The sequence below is a fragment of the Podarcis vaucheri genome (assembly GCF_965113315.1).
Source record: "Podarcis vaucheri genome assembly, chromosome: 5".
NCBI classification, from domain to species: Eukaryota; Metazoa; Chordata; class Lepidosauria; order Squamata; family Lacertidae; genus Podarcis; species Podarcis vaucheri.
In genome coordinates, this window is record NC_138763.1 from 56,994,145 (window position 1) to 57,011,728 (window position 17,584).

At 41.1% G+C, this 17,584-nt stretch overlaps 1 protein-coding gene across 1 annotated transcript in view; it reads left to right on the forward strand.

Moving 5' to 3' along the window:
• Nucleotides 1-386: 386 nt before the first annotated feature.
• The window catches only part of LOC309532972 (scavenger receptor cysteine-rich domain-containing protein DMBT1-like), a gene marked incomplete at its 5' end in the record, with an annotated part of 71,701 nt that continues 54,503 nt past the window's right edge, over nt 387-17,584 (forward strand). Inside the window, 11 exons of the mRNA XM_082223751.1 lie at nt 387-450; nt 2,032-2,343; nt 2,933-2,956; nt 4,222-4,533; nt 6,038-6,349; nt 7,054-7,077; nt 12,542-12,565; nt 12,959-13,270; nt 14,233-14,544; nt 15,221-15,532; nt 16,676-16,987. Of these exons, the coding sequence (XP_082079877.1) occupies nt 387-450; nt 2,032-2,343; nt 2,933-2,956; nt 4,222-4,533; nt 6,038-6,349; nt 7,054-7,077; nt 12,542-12,565; nt 12,959-13,270; nt 14,233-14,544; nt 15,221-15,532; nt 16,676-16,987 (2,320 nt within the window). The remainder of the gene's footprint in view (nt 451-2,031; nt 2,344-2,932; nt 2,957-4,221; nt 4,534-6,037; nt 6,350-7,053; nt 7,078-12,541; nt 12,566-12,958; nt 13,271-14,232; nt 14,545-15,220; nt 15,533-16,675; nt 16,988-17,584) is intronic.

A 17,584-nucleotide genomic window follows, 5' to 3' on the forward strand; every position in this document is an offset into this window, starting at 1 on the left:
CACTGTGCTGTACAATAACTCCCACCAGTCTATCAAAGGCATTTTTCATGTCTTGTGCCAACATCAATAAGGGACCACAGCAAGGTTTCATGAACATTCTGCCAATATTCGCATTGCATTTGACCCAAGTGATTATTATATTTTTGTTATCAGAATTGAACAAAGCATTCTACATCTCTGGACCAGGAAACTAATTTTTAAAAACTTAGAACAACAAAGTGTACCGTTACTGTAAGCAATCCCTTACCAGCATAAAACTACCTAAACTACTTCCTCTAACAAGAGATAAAGTAAATATATCAAATTGCATGGCACACCCCCTTTCAGATCTTATTTCTATATATTCTGGTGCATGTCTAATCAACCTAGAAGCCAATTTGGCGAAAATGGATTCCTTGGTGATCTTTACTTTGTTGTTACTGTTGCATGGAAGATGTCTAAGTTCATCAGGTAATACGTCTTAAATTATCAACATTCTTTCTCTTTTCTTTTTCTTGTTCTCCCTCTCTTTAAGACCTTACAAACTGCCAGTGAATGATCAGAAGAGCTTGTTGCAAGGGAACACATAAAGATGACATGGGTATTTATGGCTCCATCAAAACACATAAGATGCTTTCAATTTTTGAATTGTGGGGGTCATTTTGGATTTGTCAAAATCCTGCCCGTTTCTGAAATATTAATAAGTTATTAATTAATAAGTTGGGAAGATACTTAGGGAATCCAACAAGGAAAGGTGGAATTGGGAATTGAAAACAAACAAGTGCAGGATATTTCTTATGAAGAGGAACACGTGGATATAATGACTGGCAACATTATTCTATGCATGTTTACTATGATCAAAGGTAAATGGTATTTCCATGCGCTCTGGTTTCCGTCACGGTGTTCCATTGTGCCAGAAGCGGTTTAGTCATGCTGGTCGCATGACCTGGAAAGCTGCCTGTGGACAAACACCGGCTCCCTCAGCCTGAAGTGAGATGAGTGCCGAACCCAATAGTTGCCTTTGACTGGACTTAACCATTCAGGGATCCTTTACCTTTACCTTTTACTATGATCAAAGAAGTCTAATTTCCAGATAAGTGTATATACAAATGCAGATGTAGATACAAGCGCTACTTTTAGCACACCATTGGGAATATTGGCTTTAGGGGTACAATGGGGAATAAACTCAATTCACTTCATATATATTGCATGTCACTTTGGGCACAATCACAATGATAATGATATATTTTGAAAGATGATATGGATTTCTTAGGTTTGTCTTCTTTAAGCAAAATATATTTATCATCTGATTTTTCTAGATTTTCTAACAATGTAAATCCATTTTATGTCTGAATTAATCAGTATCACTCTTAATGTAATTTGAACATATCTAGAACATATTATAAAAGCTTGCTATAAAAGATCCTCTCAAGGGAATGTTAATGTTTGTTTAAGTTCAAAACCACTCAAAGAGCAAGAAAACCTCCATTGTGCAAGCTCTTCGTAATCTGTGTTAAAAAAATTAGAACACAAGCAAATAAAGTTTCTCTATATTCTGCTAAATTTCTAGAAGTAGCTTTTACAATGTAGAAATTAATAGAGAAACACTGGGAAATTGAATAAATTGCATTGTGAATACAGTCTATGTATTTATGGACATAACTCTGTGTTTGTATAATATAGAACTAAATAACTGGGTGTTTTTAAATCATCCACACCTTCTATAGGATCAGATATGTATACCAGGTACATTTTATTTCTTATTTACCAAATTATTTGAATAATTTTTCTGTTATATTCTTGGATATGTACAAAACACTGTGCTCAGCAGAATGCTCTGAAATTCTAAATATTTAAAATGTATCTTCCCAGAAATTATCACGATTTATTCAATTTGGTTTCTGACCATGAAACATACTTTAAGAAACTAATGTTTGTTTTAATGTGAATGTGTGTACTTTGACGCCTTTACAATTGGGGGTGGGGGGACGGGACCAAGTGTTGAGAGCAGAAAATATTGCTTCTAGAAGGATGTTGTTGTTTTGTTCAAAGATGCTTTCTTGAGACTGGTCAATGGAACCAACAGATGTGAAGGCCGGCTTGAAGTCTACCACCAAGGAAACTGGGGGACAGTCTGCGATGATGATTGGGACATAAATGATGCACACGTTGTCTGCAGACAGCTTGGATGTGGATTGGCTTTATCGGCAAGAGGAAGTGCCTATTTTGGCCAAGGCACTGGCAATATTCTCCTGGATGATGTGAGGTGCAGAGGGAATGAAACTTCTCTTGAGCAGTGCTCCCACAGAGGATGGGGAATCCATAACTGTGTCCATGTAGAAGATGCTGGTGTGATCTGCTCAGGTACTCCTTTGTTATGTGTGCTTCATTAGACATTTCTGTTCTTTCTAATCCTGCAAGTCTACTTAATTTCTGAACAACTGATAGTCAAAGTTAATTACTGTTTCTTGATAGTATATTACAGGTAATCTAGATTAAAAGGTTGTGCCAGTCTGTGAAATTCTCTTTACTTATATCTGATTGAAATATGCTCAGGTAAAACATTAGGAAGAACTTCCTGACAGTAACAGCTGTTCGACAGTGGAATTTGCTGCCAAGGAGTGTGGTGGAGTCTCCTTCTTTGGAGGTCTTTAAGCAGAGGCTTGACAACCATATGTCAGGAGTGCTCTGATGGTGTTTTCTGCTTGGCAGGGGGTTGGACTTGATGGCCCTTGTGGTCTTTTCCAACTCTATGATTCTATTCTATGATTCTATAAATAGAGAGAGATCAGATACATGTTATTCATCTTATTTTTGGTAGGTTAGTCCAGGAAGAATGTCCTTTTTTCATTCCAGGCAGGGGCCTGCTTGCTACATGCACGAAAACTTCAATCAGAGTTCTATTTTGTTTTAAATGAAACAATGTCAAATATATCTTATTTATTATTTACAGGTAATAGAGAACCGGAAATACTTGGTAAGTTTAATTGTTTATTAATTCATTAGAACTACATGGAAACTACACTTCAGATGAAATGCCAATAGCAAGCTTGTTGAAATCCTAATATTAGTAGAGTTGAAGACTTACACCAGGAACCTGTGGCCTTCCACATATTGCTGGACTTCAGTGCTCAACAGCCCCTGCCAGCAAAGCCAATGGTCAGGGATGATGGGAGATGTAGTCCAACAACATCTGGAGAGCTACAGGTTCCCTATCCATGACGAACAGCAACCTTGGTTTCAGCCATCTGGTGAATGCAAATGTCAACACAACACACATTTAAATGAATCTGTTTCCTGAATTCTCATTTATTGACTGTCCATATCCACACCATGCATTTAAATTCCTTCCAACCTTCATAGGATTTCCTAGGAAATCATGACTGTTAAAGTTCCATAAATGTGCTTTAAATGTTTGATGTGGATGTAGCCTAGAGAGCCAAATTCTTGTTCATGAACTTGGCTATGTGAAGCATCTGCTGCTTGGATATAAATGTGTTTTACCTGCGAAAGTTCATTTCAGAAATGCCGCTTAGTGACACTATGTCAAGCTGTAGCACTGTGTGCAGACAAGGTACGGCAGTGCATGAGAAGAGCAGCATTTGGAGTCACACTAATTTATGTCACCCTAAAACATCCATGAAGACAGTGAAATTTAATTTGTGATGTGTTCATTAATGTGTGTAGGGGAGTAGAATCCAACACATTTCATCACTGAGAATTCTCATTCTGTGCTTCCAATTCATTTAAATGGGTTATGAAGATCAATCTGAGATCCAGTATGATTATTCTGAGCTAAAACAGTGAGGTTATATGATGCTTTCGTAATCCACTCTAATAAATCCATGAACTTCCATTCCTGATGCAATACAATAAATATATTTTGGAGACAGTATGAACCTGGAGGGTAGACACTTGCATTCTCAAATCAGCTCTTTTGGTCCTCCAGGCACCTGGACTATCTACTTGAATGGACTAAGATTCAATCTTTCTCTCTCCTAAAATGCATATCAATCAATCTCCTTTTTGACACTGTGCAAAATATTGAAGTAGGTCTCTTCAGGGCGGGATGCAGTCCATGGACCGTGACTTAACCACCACTGCTTTAGTTTATATCTTCCTAGAGATAGGAAAGGCCTTGTTTATTAGAGTCTTATTATGCAATCTAATCTGTTTTCTCCTTGTGAAATTCTTGAGAACAGAAACTGATTTCTAAATTGATACTCTTTTTATTGTTCAAAGATGGGTCCTTGAGACTGGTCAATGGAACCAACAGATGTGAAGGTCGCCTTGAAGTATACCACAGAGGAAATTGGGGGACAGTCTGTGATTATGGTTGGGACATAAATGATGCACATGTTGTCTGCAGACAAATTGGATGTGGATGGGCTCTGTCAGCTACAAAAGGCACCCATTTTGGCCAAGGCTCTGGCAATGTTCTCTTTGGTGGTGTGCAGTGTGGAGGATATGAAACTTCTTTTGGGTATTGCCCCCATCACAATTGGGAAATTCATAATTGTGGCCATCAGGATATTGCTGGAATCATTTGCACAGGTGCACTATTCTTATTTCCTTTTTTTAATTTGGATCATTTTATTCCTACATGTCTGTTTAATTTCTGAATGACTGGGGATCAGTTGTAAAGGAATAAGTGTTTCTCACATCCACATTGTTTATCATGTGTGGTTTAGATTAGTGTATCAATTGGCCTGTTAATGTATCTTACATATATCTTAGTGTAGTCTCTTTTATTCTGTCTATCAAAACATTATCAGTTGCTTAGTATCCCAAGTTTGGATAGGTTATTTATTATTATTTTAGAAATGTGGAGCCAACTGATGATTCCCAGGTAAGATCCACCCTCTGTTGTGTGGGCAGGGTGGTCCCTCCCCTACCTGGCCAATCCCCTGGTAACGCCTCCCCAGGTGGGATTGGGCAATTGGCTGAGGTAGGTGGAGATCTCCAGGTATCCAGCCTGGGGAGGGCGAAGCCAGCCTGTACTGCCAGGAGCCACATGGGATTCAGGGGGCTGTGCGCGACCATGCAAACAGCACCCCCCATTTGATGTGGGGAGCATTCATTATAAAATAATAAAGAATTCCATAACCACCACTCTTCCAATAAACTGCCCCATTGCATTGTGTTGAATCTTACTCCTGAACACTGAAGAGCAGTTATTCAGTTGTTATGAGGAAAGTAGTTTGAAGGGGGCTGGAAAAAATCCACTGTTACACTAATCACCAGTTGGGTTGTTCTGGAACTTAGTATGTCTCTTTTTATTTCAAAGATACAAACTTGCAATCAGCCAATCAATTTGTCTGACACCTCAAGATATAGCACCCATTCAATGAGTATAAGCAGAAGCAGAATCATAGGATATACTCTATTTCCATGTGCAAACTGAGTTGAGAAAAGATATTCACCTGTCTAAAACAATTCGATAGCTAGGGTGTATGATGCGTTTGACCAAACTGCGGGAGGCAGTGGAAGACAGGAGTGCCTGGCGTGCTCTGGTCCATGGGGTCACAAAGAGTCGGACATGACTAAACGACTAAACAACAACAGGGTGTATGATATTTCATACTTTCCACAGAATATATATCTGTATATCTTTCCTCTCCAACACCTAACTTCTTCAAAATTAAGTAGGATTTTAATTCTGAAAAATTAACAATGATTGCTAATACGGGTTGTCTGCAAATTTAGGAGCTGTACAAAAGAGAGGGTTTTAACCAAACTTAGTCAAAGTAGACAATTCAAATCAATAGGAACTAATCTAACTATGACTAATTTAAGTTCTCTTCATTTCGCATTCCAAGGAAGATAGGTAAGTCTGGAATCCAACCCACTATATGCAACACACCCTTCTGAAAATGTAAATTAATATAGTACCTATAAATTAACTGTAAATTAATAATTTAGTTTATATCTATATTTTCCCAGAGAGTTTTATGATTCCTTAGGGCCTGGCAGTGAAATGCAACTAGGATAAGAAATATTTTTCTCCTTGAGATCAGAAAGCATAGCTTCTAAAACAAAGTTAATTTTTTGTTCAAAGATGCTGTATTGAGACTGGTCAATGGAACCAACAGATGTGAAGGCCGTCTTGAAGTATACCACAGAGGAAGTTGGGGGAGCGTCTGTGATGATGGTTGGGACATAAATGATGCACATGTGGTCTGCGGACAAGCTCTGTGTGGCCGGGCTCTGTTAGCTACAACCAACGCCCATTTTGGCCAAGGCTCTGGAAATATTCTCCTGGATGATGTGCAGTGCAGAGGAAATGAAACTTCTCTTGAGCAGTGCTCCCACAGAGGATGGAAAATCCATAACTGTGTCCATGTAGAAGATGCTGGTGTCATCTGCACAGGTATACTCTTCTTTTTTCCTTTTTAAAAAGATGGTTTTATGCATATATGTAAGTTTAATGTCTGAATGACTGGAGAGGAATCAATGCTTCTTTCTAATTTTAGCATTTATGATTCAGATGAGAGTAATATTTTAATTTTTTTTTCTTGCTTATATCTAAGTGAAATATCCTCAGGTTAAGTGACAGGTGTCCATAGGAACATAGGAAGCTGCCTTATACCAAGTCAGACCATTGGTCCACCTAGCTCATTAGGGTCTATGCTGACTTGCAGTGGCAACCCAAGGTTTCTGACAGTGGACTTGCCCTGACCTACCTGGAGATGCTGGAGATTAAAACAGATTTTCTGCAAGCAAGGCAGATGCTCTACCACTGAACTGCAGCCATTCCCCACACAGTGATGTCATGGATGAAATCCATGTATCAGCAAATTTGCAGTTTCTTCTAATGTCCCAGTTATTTTTCTGTTGGGAGCATGTCCATATCTGAAAGGTTTCCTGCGCTGATCATCAGAGAGGGAAGAGTGATGAGAACTAAATACACTCCACTTTCCCCTCCCCTTCAGTTTACTTGCAGAGGAGTATGTTAAAGCTAAGGTTGTTGGTTAGAGATGAAGAATCATGCGTTTTGACTGATCTGGATTAGGGCATTAAATATCTATTTGTCTATATCTATATATAACAGTGTATCATGTTTGTTATTTACAGGCAATAAAGAACCAAGTAGACCATGTAAATTCACATTCTTGATAACTTTATTAGTTCAACATACCTTGATCCAGCAAAGGAAATAATTATCAATCCTCATGTTGTGATTAAGTCTGCACCAATTTGATTTTCTCATAGGGTAGGGGATTCAATGTCTTCGTTCTATAGATTTGTGCTTTTATCTTGTATTTTTATCTTGTGAACCAGCCTGAGATCTTCATATGAAGGGTGGTATATAAATTTAATAAATAATAATAATAATTCAACCTCACCTCATCAGATCCAACCCCCTGCAATGCAGGATTATGCAGCTGTCCCATGTGTGGATCAAACCCACAGCCTTGGCATTATCAGCACCAAGCGCCTGTTGGGATACTGCCAGGGAGACAAAGGCCATCATGGTTCCACGTCGCCTCCGGACGATCCATCGATCTCCCGTAGATACAGTATCAGTCAATTAGCGACACGAAGCCTCAGAAATAGCTTGCCACATTCCAGAGCTCGTGCACGCTCTATCAGCAGAGTTCGTACAGCGAAAGATGCACTCAGGAGAGCATATTTACAAGTTTATTCAGCGTTGGTCAGAACAAAGAAAGAACATGACTGCCTGCTTTAATGTCTCAGGCGCAGAGAGAAAACGAAAGCAATAGACAAACAGAAACTTCCTGTGAACAGGAAATACGCAGGCTGTGACACAACAACCTGCTCCCTTTTTAAGGTGGAACGGAAATATCCTAACATCCTCCCCCTTTCCGTGTAACCTGTAGTACCTGTGGTTCAACTCAATTGCAACCTCTGTACGTAAACCTTAAGTTGTTCTCTGTTAACAACCTTAGACAACAGATCAGCAGGAATTTCATTTCCTGGCATGTAGGACACCTGAATGAGTCCTTTCTGAATACACTCTCTTGCACAATGTAGCTTAATCTGCAAGTACTTGGTTCTTTGCTTGCAACTCTCTGAGTTCAGCAAAGCCAAACAGGATCTATTGTCTTGATACACTTGTATAGGACATTTCACAGAAACTCTGATGTCCTTAAACAGTTGCATCAACCATTCACAATCCATGAGTGAAAATGACAGTGCATTGAGTTCTGCTTCACAGGAACTTAGGCTCACTGTCATCTGCTTCTTGCACAGCCAGTCAAACAGACAGTGGTTGTACATGTAGCATACTCCAGAAGTGCTTGTACCATCCGTGGTGTCACTTCCAAAACTTGCATCTGCAAAGATTTCAAGACTTCCAGTCTTCTGACTGGTGAACCTCAGCCTGTAGTGCAAAGTCCCTTTCAAATAGCGGGCTATGCGCTTCAGAGCTTTCCAATCCTGAACAGTAGGATTGTTGGCATGTCTGCTAAGCAGGTTAGTGCTTACAGCTATGTCAGGTCTTGAAGATCTAGCAATGTAATTCAACTTGCCTAGAATGCATCTGTACAGCGTAGTGTCAGAAAACGCTTCAGCAGTACTATCTACCTGGTAACCTGTCACCATTGGTGTGTCTGCTGGGTTTGCATCAACCAAATTCAACCTGGTTAATACATCAGCAATTTTCTGTGTTTGGTGTACCAGAAAATTACCTGCTTGGTCCCTCTCCACCTGCAGAGAAAGATAGTTGGATACCTCACTAAGATCCTTCATGTCAAAGTTGAGCCAGGGTGCTTTGGTACAAAGCCTGATTCTTCCAAAACATCAGAAGATCATCAACAAAACATAAACAATACAGTTTGTTTTGCCCCTCCTCCTTGACAAACACACATGGATCAGCTTTGCCCTGGTGAAAACCTAGAGAAAGCAACGTCTCAGTGAGTTTTGTGTTCCAACACCTGGCACTCTGCTTGAGACCATATAAGGATTTCCGCAGTTTACAGACCATTCCCTTCTGTATCTGCATCCCGTCAGGTGGAAGCATATACAGCTCCTCCCCCAAAACCGCATACAAAAAAGCTGTATTAATGTCATGATGGGAAACGTGCAGTTTCTCCTCTGCAGCAATCTTGAGCATTAGCCGAATGCTCTCATACTTGACGGTGGGTGAGTAGGTCTTGTGGTAATCCTGTCCTGGTACCTGTGAAAAACCTCTGGCAACCAATCTGGCTTTGTGTCTGACAACTTTGCCATTCTGGTCTGTCTTGGCCTTGAAGACCCATTTGCTGCCAACCAGTCTCATTCCTGGGACTACCAGTACCAGCTCCCAAGTTTGGTTCGTATTCAAGGAATCAACTTCAGCCTTCATGGCATTAAGCCAAGGCTCAGCATCTTTAGAGGTTAACTCCTGAACCTCTTTGAAGCTTGAAGGTTCCCACACCTTCTCTGAGCTACTAAGAACAGCAGTTGCTGTCTTAGCAAACTCATCAGCAAATCTCTTTGGAGGTTTGCCTTTCGTGGCCCTTTCAGACCTGCGAACTAGACGCAAGTCTTCTTGACTCATCTCCTCCTTCTTAGGAGAAAAGTGACCAATGGTGAACAGTGGTTCTTCCAGTTCATTGTCAGACGCATCAGATGGTCTGACTGAGGCCTTTGCGCTCTTGTAGTCTGCTGTGTCATCACTGTCACTGACATCAGCAGCAGCGCCGCCCACTGAGCTGGAATCCGAACTCTGATCAGCAGCAGCAGCAGCTTCCTCTTCTACCTCAACATCATGTTTTTTTCTCATCACCTTCATCTTCCTCTGGGTAACTCTGGAAAATTCCCACACACACACACACACACCCATTTAGGATTGTACTCAACACTCTTTGTGAACTTAATGGACTTAATGGAGTCAGTCATCCATACCCTGTATGAACCTTTTTCGTACCCCATGAACAAATCATGTGCCCCACGCTTCCCAAGCTTGTTGCTCTGTGGGGTGTGTACCCACATGTCAGAACCAAAGATTCTCATGTGCTTGACGTAAGGCTTCTTACCAAACATCTTCTCATAGGGAGTACAACCAATAGGTGATGACAGTCTGCGATTATAAGTGTAAACAAACGTAGACAGAGTCTCCCCCCAAACTTCTCAGGGAGATTGGCATCATGCAACAAGGTTTTTAGGCCTTGAAGCAAAGTCTGATTTGCTCGCTCAGCAAGTCCATTCTGCCATGGCGATCTAGGCATTGAGAGGTCATGCTGGATTCCCTTCTCAGTCAGGAAAGCTTCAAACTGCTGAGAAGTGAACTCCCCGCCTCGATCAGTAAACAAACAGCCAATACGTTTACTGTGAGCATTCTCCAACCAAGCACAGAATGCCTTGAACCTAGGAAATGCTTGCGAATTCTGCTCGAGCATAAACACATGAATGTACCTGGAAAAAGAATCAATTAAAACCATGAAGTACCTTGCTCCACCCAAAGAGGGAGCAAGTGGACCAACCAGGTCTGTGTGGACTAGATGGTAGGGTTTGGAAGCCTGCCTGCTAGACTCCTTGCCTTTTGGAGCAACCTTCACCTTGTTCTCTGCACAAGATACACATTTCATGTGAAACTTACAGGGCTTGATGTTCAAACCCTGAACCAACTCAGGCATCTTGGCCAGCGCCTGCCAAGACATGTGAGCAAATCTTCTGTGTGCCTCGTGAATACAACCTGCATGAAGAACTTTGTTAGTTTGTGCAACACAACAAGAATCAACATTAGACACAGAAGCACCATTGTCATCATAAGTTATACAGAACAAACCATCTATAAACTTTGCATGCAAAATATCCTCTTTGCCTTTCCTGATGAAACAGACGCTCCTCTTGAAGGAAATCTCAAAGCCACGCCCAGTCAGCTGTGGGACACTGAGCAAATTGTCTGCAGCACCTGGAACATAAAGTACATCTCTGATGGTAGTGTGCAGACTTGCCAGTCTCACATTCCCGACTCCTGCAATTCGCAACGTCTTTCCATCAGCCTGGTGGATCTCTCCATCTTGAGGCGTGAAGGAAATAAATAGATGTTTATCTTTGGCCAAATGGCGGGTCGCTCCCGAATCTATAACAAATCTGGCATTCGCCTTTGGAGCAGCTTTTCCAGCAAGCAAAACCTTGTTTTCCACCAGCGTGGGCTTTTGCTGCTTGCCCCCCTGCTCCTGGCCATCAAACTTGCCTTTAGCCTTTGGTGAAGCTGTGCCAGCAAACAAAGCCTTGTTTTCCACTGTCGTGGGCTTTGCACCCCCCTTCTGCTTCAGGCCATCTGCAGGCATCTGTCTCTGTTTACTTCTGGCCTTCCGGTATCTGTGAGGATGGCCTTGGCTCCCAAGAGAAACAGAGCTCTCAGCTGCCGACTCCTTGGCTCCCCCTGGAGGCTGGAATGCTGCCTGGGATGACATCACAGTCAGCTCCCCCTGCAGCTTGCAACATGAAGCCTCAGAAATAGCTTGCCACATTCCAGAGCTCGTGCACGCTCTATCAGCAGAGTTCGTACAGCGAAAGATGCACTCAGGAGAGCATATTTACAAGTTTATTCAGCGTTGGTCAGAACAAAGAAAGAACATGACTGCCTGCTTCGATGTCTCAGGCGCAGAGAGAAAACGAAAGCAATAGACAAACAGAAACTTCCTGTGAACAGGAAATACACAGGCTGTGACACAACAACCTGCTCCCTTTTTAAGGTGGAATGGAAATATCCTAACAGCACCAGCCAACTAAGCTATCCAGGCTGACTTAATTAATTTGTACTTTTCAAAACACTACACAAACCAAAACAACCATCCTTTTATATTCAAACTTCTCCAAATCGTGGAGTGCAATTTTCCAGCCAAGTACTTTATACAAAAATACATATACTTAGATAACTATGTGCATAGAAATGCCTATATTAGCAATCACACACACAGCATACAGAAATGTGTTATTTTAGGGGAAGTTGCTTTGCAACAATGTGTGCATTAGGGAAAGTTTAATACAAGCATGCATATTAGAAATTTGCAGGAAAATAGTGGTGAATTTCCCTAAGAACTTTCCTTTTTTTCCATTGCAAACTGATGTGGAAATGTGGAGAATGATAAATATTAGGAAAATATTGGTGGATGGGGAAGTGAATATGGTAAATATGGCACATAAAAGTGGATTTGTGGGCATCCACCACATCACCCACATATTCCACCTAATTGTGGGGGGTGCCCTAGGTTTAGGTGACATGTTTCCTCCTTCCTTCGCTATCCATGATCTCCTCAAAACCCTTCTGCAGAAGGGTTGCTGGGCATTTTTGCCACAGTGTGAAGGGCAGTGGGCCATTGTGGAAGAAGCAGGCGGGGTTGGGGATGTGGACACTGCCTCCCAGATTGTGGTTGTCCTCAAGCTATTCCTGGAGGCCAATGAGACCAAATCAGGCACCAAATCAGATTGCAGGGAAGATTTCATTGAACTGATATGGATCATGCATATTCTAATAGTATCCTCAGCAACCAAAGTAATGTAGCAAATCCTTAAATAACAACAGCTGTAAAAATTACTTAATTATTGGTTGTGTGTGTGTGTATAAAATCATTGCTAAAAGGAAATGACTTTTTATCATTTTTCACAGCTACCAGACGTCTTCAACTGCGTGGTAAGTTTTATTTCTTGTTCGTAGGGATCAGCAAGAAATTCATTTAATGTTGGGATCCATGTATTTTCTCCAAACAGTTTGAAATATATAGAAATAAAACATCTCATAATTTTGAATGTTAATATAAAATTATATTTGGGTGATGGACATAATCCCTTAGAGTTTGTGTAATTCATGATTCCTCCAGCAACTTTGTTTGGAAATGGTTTTATAAAATCCTTTTGAAATTTGAGGTTAAGTCCAAGTAACAGCAAAGCGAGAAGGAGCTGGGTCACAAAGTAATTTCATACTATCAGATCCCAAGATGAATATGTGTTTAGTGTCCATGGCTTTGAACAGTTTCACAATGCAGAATTTAGTCTTCAGATTGAAAAGTTTCTCTCCCTCCCAAAGGACCTCTCTTACGGTTGGTTAATGGAAGCAACAGGTGTGAAGGTCGCCTTGAAGTATATCATGATAGAACCTGGGGGACTGTCTGTGATGATCTTTGGAGCATGAATGATGCACATGTGGTCTGCAGAGAGCTTGGATGTGGACCAGCTCTGTCAGCACCAGGAAGTGCCCGTTTTGGTCAAGGCTTGGGTAGCATCCTCCTGGACAATGTGGAGTGCACAGGAAGCGAATCTTCCCTGCTACAGTGTTCTCATGCAGGTTGGGGCACACATAACTGTGGTCATCATGAAGATGCCAGTGTCATCTGCTCAGGTATTCCTAGGCTGGGCTAATCTAGCTTCCCAATAGATCAAATGCAGTTTTCCAGTCTTTGTAGACTCCTTTGGGAAACATATAGTAGAATTATTAAAGAAATTTCCACCACAATCTCCAGTTTTAATTAAAATTTGAATTAGGTGGTCTATTATTAATAAAAGTTTATTTCCTTCAAAGTGCATGTTTGATGAGGTATACAAAGTTTCAGATCTTGGACCAATCTGAACAGCGCATTTAAAGCAGTATCATATCACTTTGAGCATTCATGTTTCCCTGCCCCCCCCAAAAAAAAACTATGAACTGTAGTGCTGAGACCACTAGTCTCCTTACAAAGCTATAATTCCCTGAGTTACCTGAGAAAGGGAGATTGACTGTTAAACCAGCATAGTATTGTAGTTCTGTTAATATATACCGGTATATATATATATGAATGATTTCATACTGCCCAAGGTTTTCCGACCCAAAACCAGGATGTGCTTCTTCCAGGAAGTGCTCCCAGGTGAGTCATGTGACCCACACCTTGCTCTCACCCTGGGGGGGGATTCTTTTTTCTGGGCGGGAGCACAATGCAAGAGTGCAGCGCCCAAAATGGCTACCGCAATCTTGTGTGGAAAAAATGGGATGTCCCTTTTGTCTGCGGCACTTAACAGGTGTTTGATTGCCTAACACTGAAGTTTAAGACAAGATTATACTTGGCCCTGGGACATAGTATTTGTGTAATTTGTGTAATTCATGATTCCTCCAGCAACATTGTTCAGAGATGGACTTAAGAAATTCACCTTGAAATTTAAAGGCAAGTTCAGGTAATGGAATCGCTAGAAGAAGCTGAGTCACCAGGCATTTTTATATCATCAAAACCCAAGATACAGTGGTGTTTAGTGTCCATTGGGTTGACCAGTTTTCCGATGCAGAGTTTGTCTTGTTTATATAACATTTTTTTTTTTTTGTATCTCCCAAAGAACATTATTTGCGGTTAGTTAATGGAAGGAACAGATGTGAAGGTCGCCTTGAAGTATATCATGACAGAAGCTGGGGGACTGTCTGTGATGATATTTGGAGCCTGAATCATGCACACGTTGTCTGCAGAGAGATTGGTTGTGGACCAGCTCTTTCGGCACCAGAAAGTGCACACTTTGGTGAAGGCTCAGGTCACATCCACCTGGACAATGTGGAGTGCACAGGAAAGGAATCTTCCCTGCTTCGTTGTTCTCATACAGGTTGGGGAACACATAACTGTAACCATCGTGAAGATGCCAGTGTCATCTGCTCAGGTATTCTAGACTAGGCTAATCTAGCCAATAGATCAAATGCAGTTTTTCAATCTTTGTAAACTCCTTTGGGAAACAGAATGGAATGATTAAAGGAAATATCCACGATAATTTCCAGTTTTAATTAAACATGAATTAGTCTGTCACTAATAAAATTCAATTTCCTTCATAGTTTGTGCTTGGCAGTGTGTGTGTGTGTGTGTGTGTGTGTGTGTGTGTGTGTGTGTGTATCCTGAAAACTGTACGGCTGAGACCACGAGTGTCCTCATAGATTGATGATACCTGAGTTACCTAAGAAGGTAGAGTGATTATTAAACCATCATGGAATTGTAGCTCTGCTAATATACATAGAAATGAATGATTTCCAAATATTAAAGTTTAACATAAGAATATGCTTGGTTCTGACACAACCACTTAGATATCTAATGAATTTTAATATTATCAAAACCCAAGATGCAGTTGTGTGTAATTCATGATTCCTCCAGCAACATTGTTCAGAAATGGATCAATGAAATTCACTTGGAAAACACACTTGCTAAAGCACCTGAGTCACCAAGCATTTTCTTATCATTAGATCTCAAGATGTAGTTGTGCTAAGTGCCCATTGTATTGACCAGTTATCCAATGCAGTCTTTCATTCTCTTGTTTATATAATATTTATTTTTTGCATATTCCAAAGAACATTCCTTGCGATTAGTTAATGGAAGAAACAGGTGTGAAGGTCGCCTTGAAGTATATCATGATAGAGCCTGGGGGACTGTCTGTGATGATATTTGGAACCTGAATGATGCACATGTGGTCTGCAGAGAGCTTGGATGTGGACCAGCTCTGTCTGCACCAGGAAATGCTCGCTTTGGTCAAGGCTCGGGCAACATCTTTCTGGACAATGTGCAGTGCACAGGAAATGAATCTTCCCTGCTTCAGTGTTCTCACAGAGGTTGGGGAACACATGACTGTGGTCATCATGAAGATGCCAGTGTCATCTGCTCAGGTACTCCTAGGCTAGGCTAATCTAGTTTGCTAATGCAATCAAGGGAATAGGGTAGGTCCTGACTGAGAATACAGATCAGGATAAAGAGGCCCCTCACTGAAACCTGAATATTGAAGGTGACAGGCACACCTCTGTAAGGAAGGAATTCCCCAACACAGAGGCTACCAGAGGCAGTGGCCTCTTTTGAGCAACCAGTACCCCAAGACTTTGAGGGTAGTGGAACTACCAAGAGACCCCATCTGGCAATCTGAACACCTGAGTGAGTCTGTAGGGAAGGAAGTGTTGTCTCAGGTTTTGTGGCCAGAGTCTTTTGGGATTTTAAAGATTAATGTGGGCCAATTTTGGTCAAGGCTTAGGCAACATCCTCCTGGACAATGTACAGTGCATAGGAAGCGAAACTTCCCTGCTTCAGTGTTCTCAGGCAGGTTGGGGGACACATAACTGTAACCATCGTGAAGATGCCAGTGTCATCTGCTCAGGTATTCCTAGGTTGGGCTAATCTAGCCAATAGATTAAAAACAGTTTTGTAAACTTCTTTGGGAAACATATAGTGAAATTATTAAAGGAAATATCCACCACAGTTTCCAGTTTTAATTAAACATGAATTAGTCTGTTATTAATACAAGTTCATTTCCTTTGTAGTTTGTGCCTGGTAAGGTATAAAACATTTAAGATGTAGGGCCCATCTGCACTCTACATTTAAAGCAGTATAAGAGATCACTAGTGTCCTCATAGATTGATGATACCTGAGTTACCTAAGAAGGTAGAGTGATTATTAAACCATCATGGAATTGTAGCTCTGCTAATATACATAGAAATGAATGATTTCCAAATATTAAAGTTTAACATAAGAATATGCTTGGTTCTGACACAACCACTTAGATATCTAATGAATTTTAATATTATCAAAACCCAAGATGCAGTTGTGTGTAATTCATGATTCCTCCAGCAACATTGTTCAGAAATGGATCAATGAAATTCACTTGGAAAACACACTTGCTAAAGCACCTGAGTCACCAAGCATTTTCTTATCATTAGATCTCAAGATGTAGTTGTGCTAAGTGCCCATTGTATTGACCAGTTATCCAATGCAGTCTTTCATTCTCTTGTTTATATAATATTTATTTTTTGCATATTCCAAAGAACATTCCTTGCGATTAGTTAATGGAAGAAACAGGTGTGAAGGTCGCCTTGAAGTGTATCATAATAGAGACTGGGGGACTGTCTGTGATGATATTTGGAGCCTGAATCATGCACACGTTGTCTGCAGAGAGCTTGGATGTGGACCAGCTCAGTCAGCACCAGGAAATGCTCGCTTTGGTCAAGGCTCAGGCAACATCCTCCTGGACAATGTGGAGTGCACAGGAAAGGAATCTTCCCTGCTTCAGTGTCCTCACAGAGGTTGGGGAACACATGACTGTGGTCATCATGAAGATGCCAGTGTCATCTGTTCAGGTACTCCTAGGCTGGGCTAATCTAGCTCGCTAATGCAATCGAGGGAATAGGGTGGGTCCTGAGAATACAAATCAGGGTAAAGAGGCACACATTCACCACTTGCTGAAACCTGAATATTGAAGGTGGCAGGCACACCTCTGTAAGGAAGGAATTCCCCAACACAGAGGCTACCAGGGACAGTGCCCTCTTTTGTGCAACCAGCACCCCAAGATTTTGAGGGTAGTGGAACTACCAAGAGACCCCATCTGGCAATCTTAACACCTGGGTGAGTCTGTAGGGAAGGAGGTGTTGTCTCAGATTTTGTGGCCAGAGTGTTTTAGGATTTTAAAGATTAATGTGAACACCTTCAGTTAGGCCTGGAAACAAACTGGAAGCCAATGCAGCTTTTTAGAACAGAGTTCTAAAGGTAACCCCAAAAAAGGAACCTGGTTGATACAATCGATTAACATTTCTGAGTGCTCTTCATGGGCTTCCTCATGGAGAATACATTGTAATATTCTAATCTGGAAGTTCCCAAAGGATAGAGTGCAGTCATCAAGTCATCTCTGTCTCTTGACCAGTTTTGCAATGTAGAGTTTTAATTTCTTGTTTAAAAAA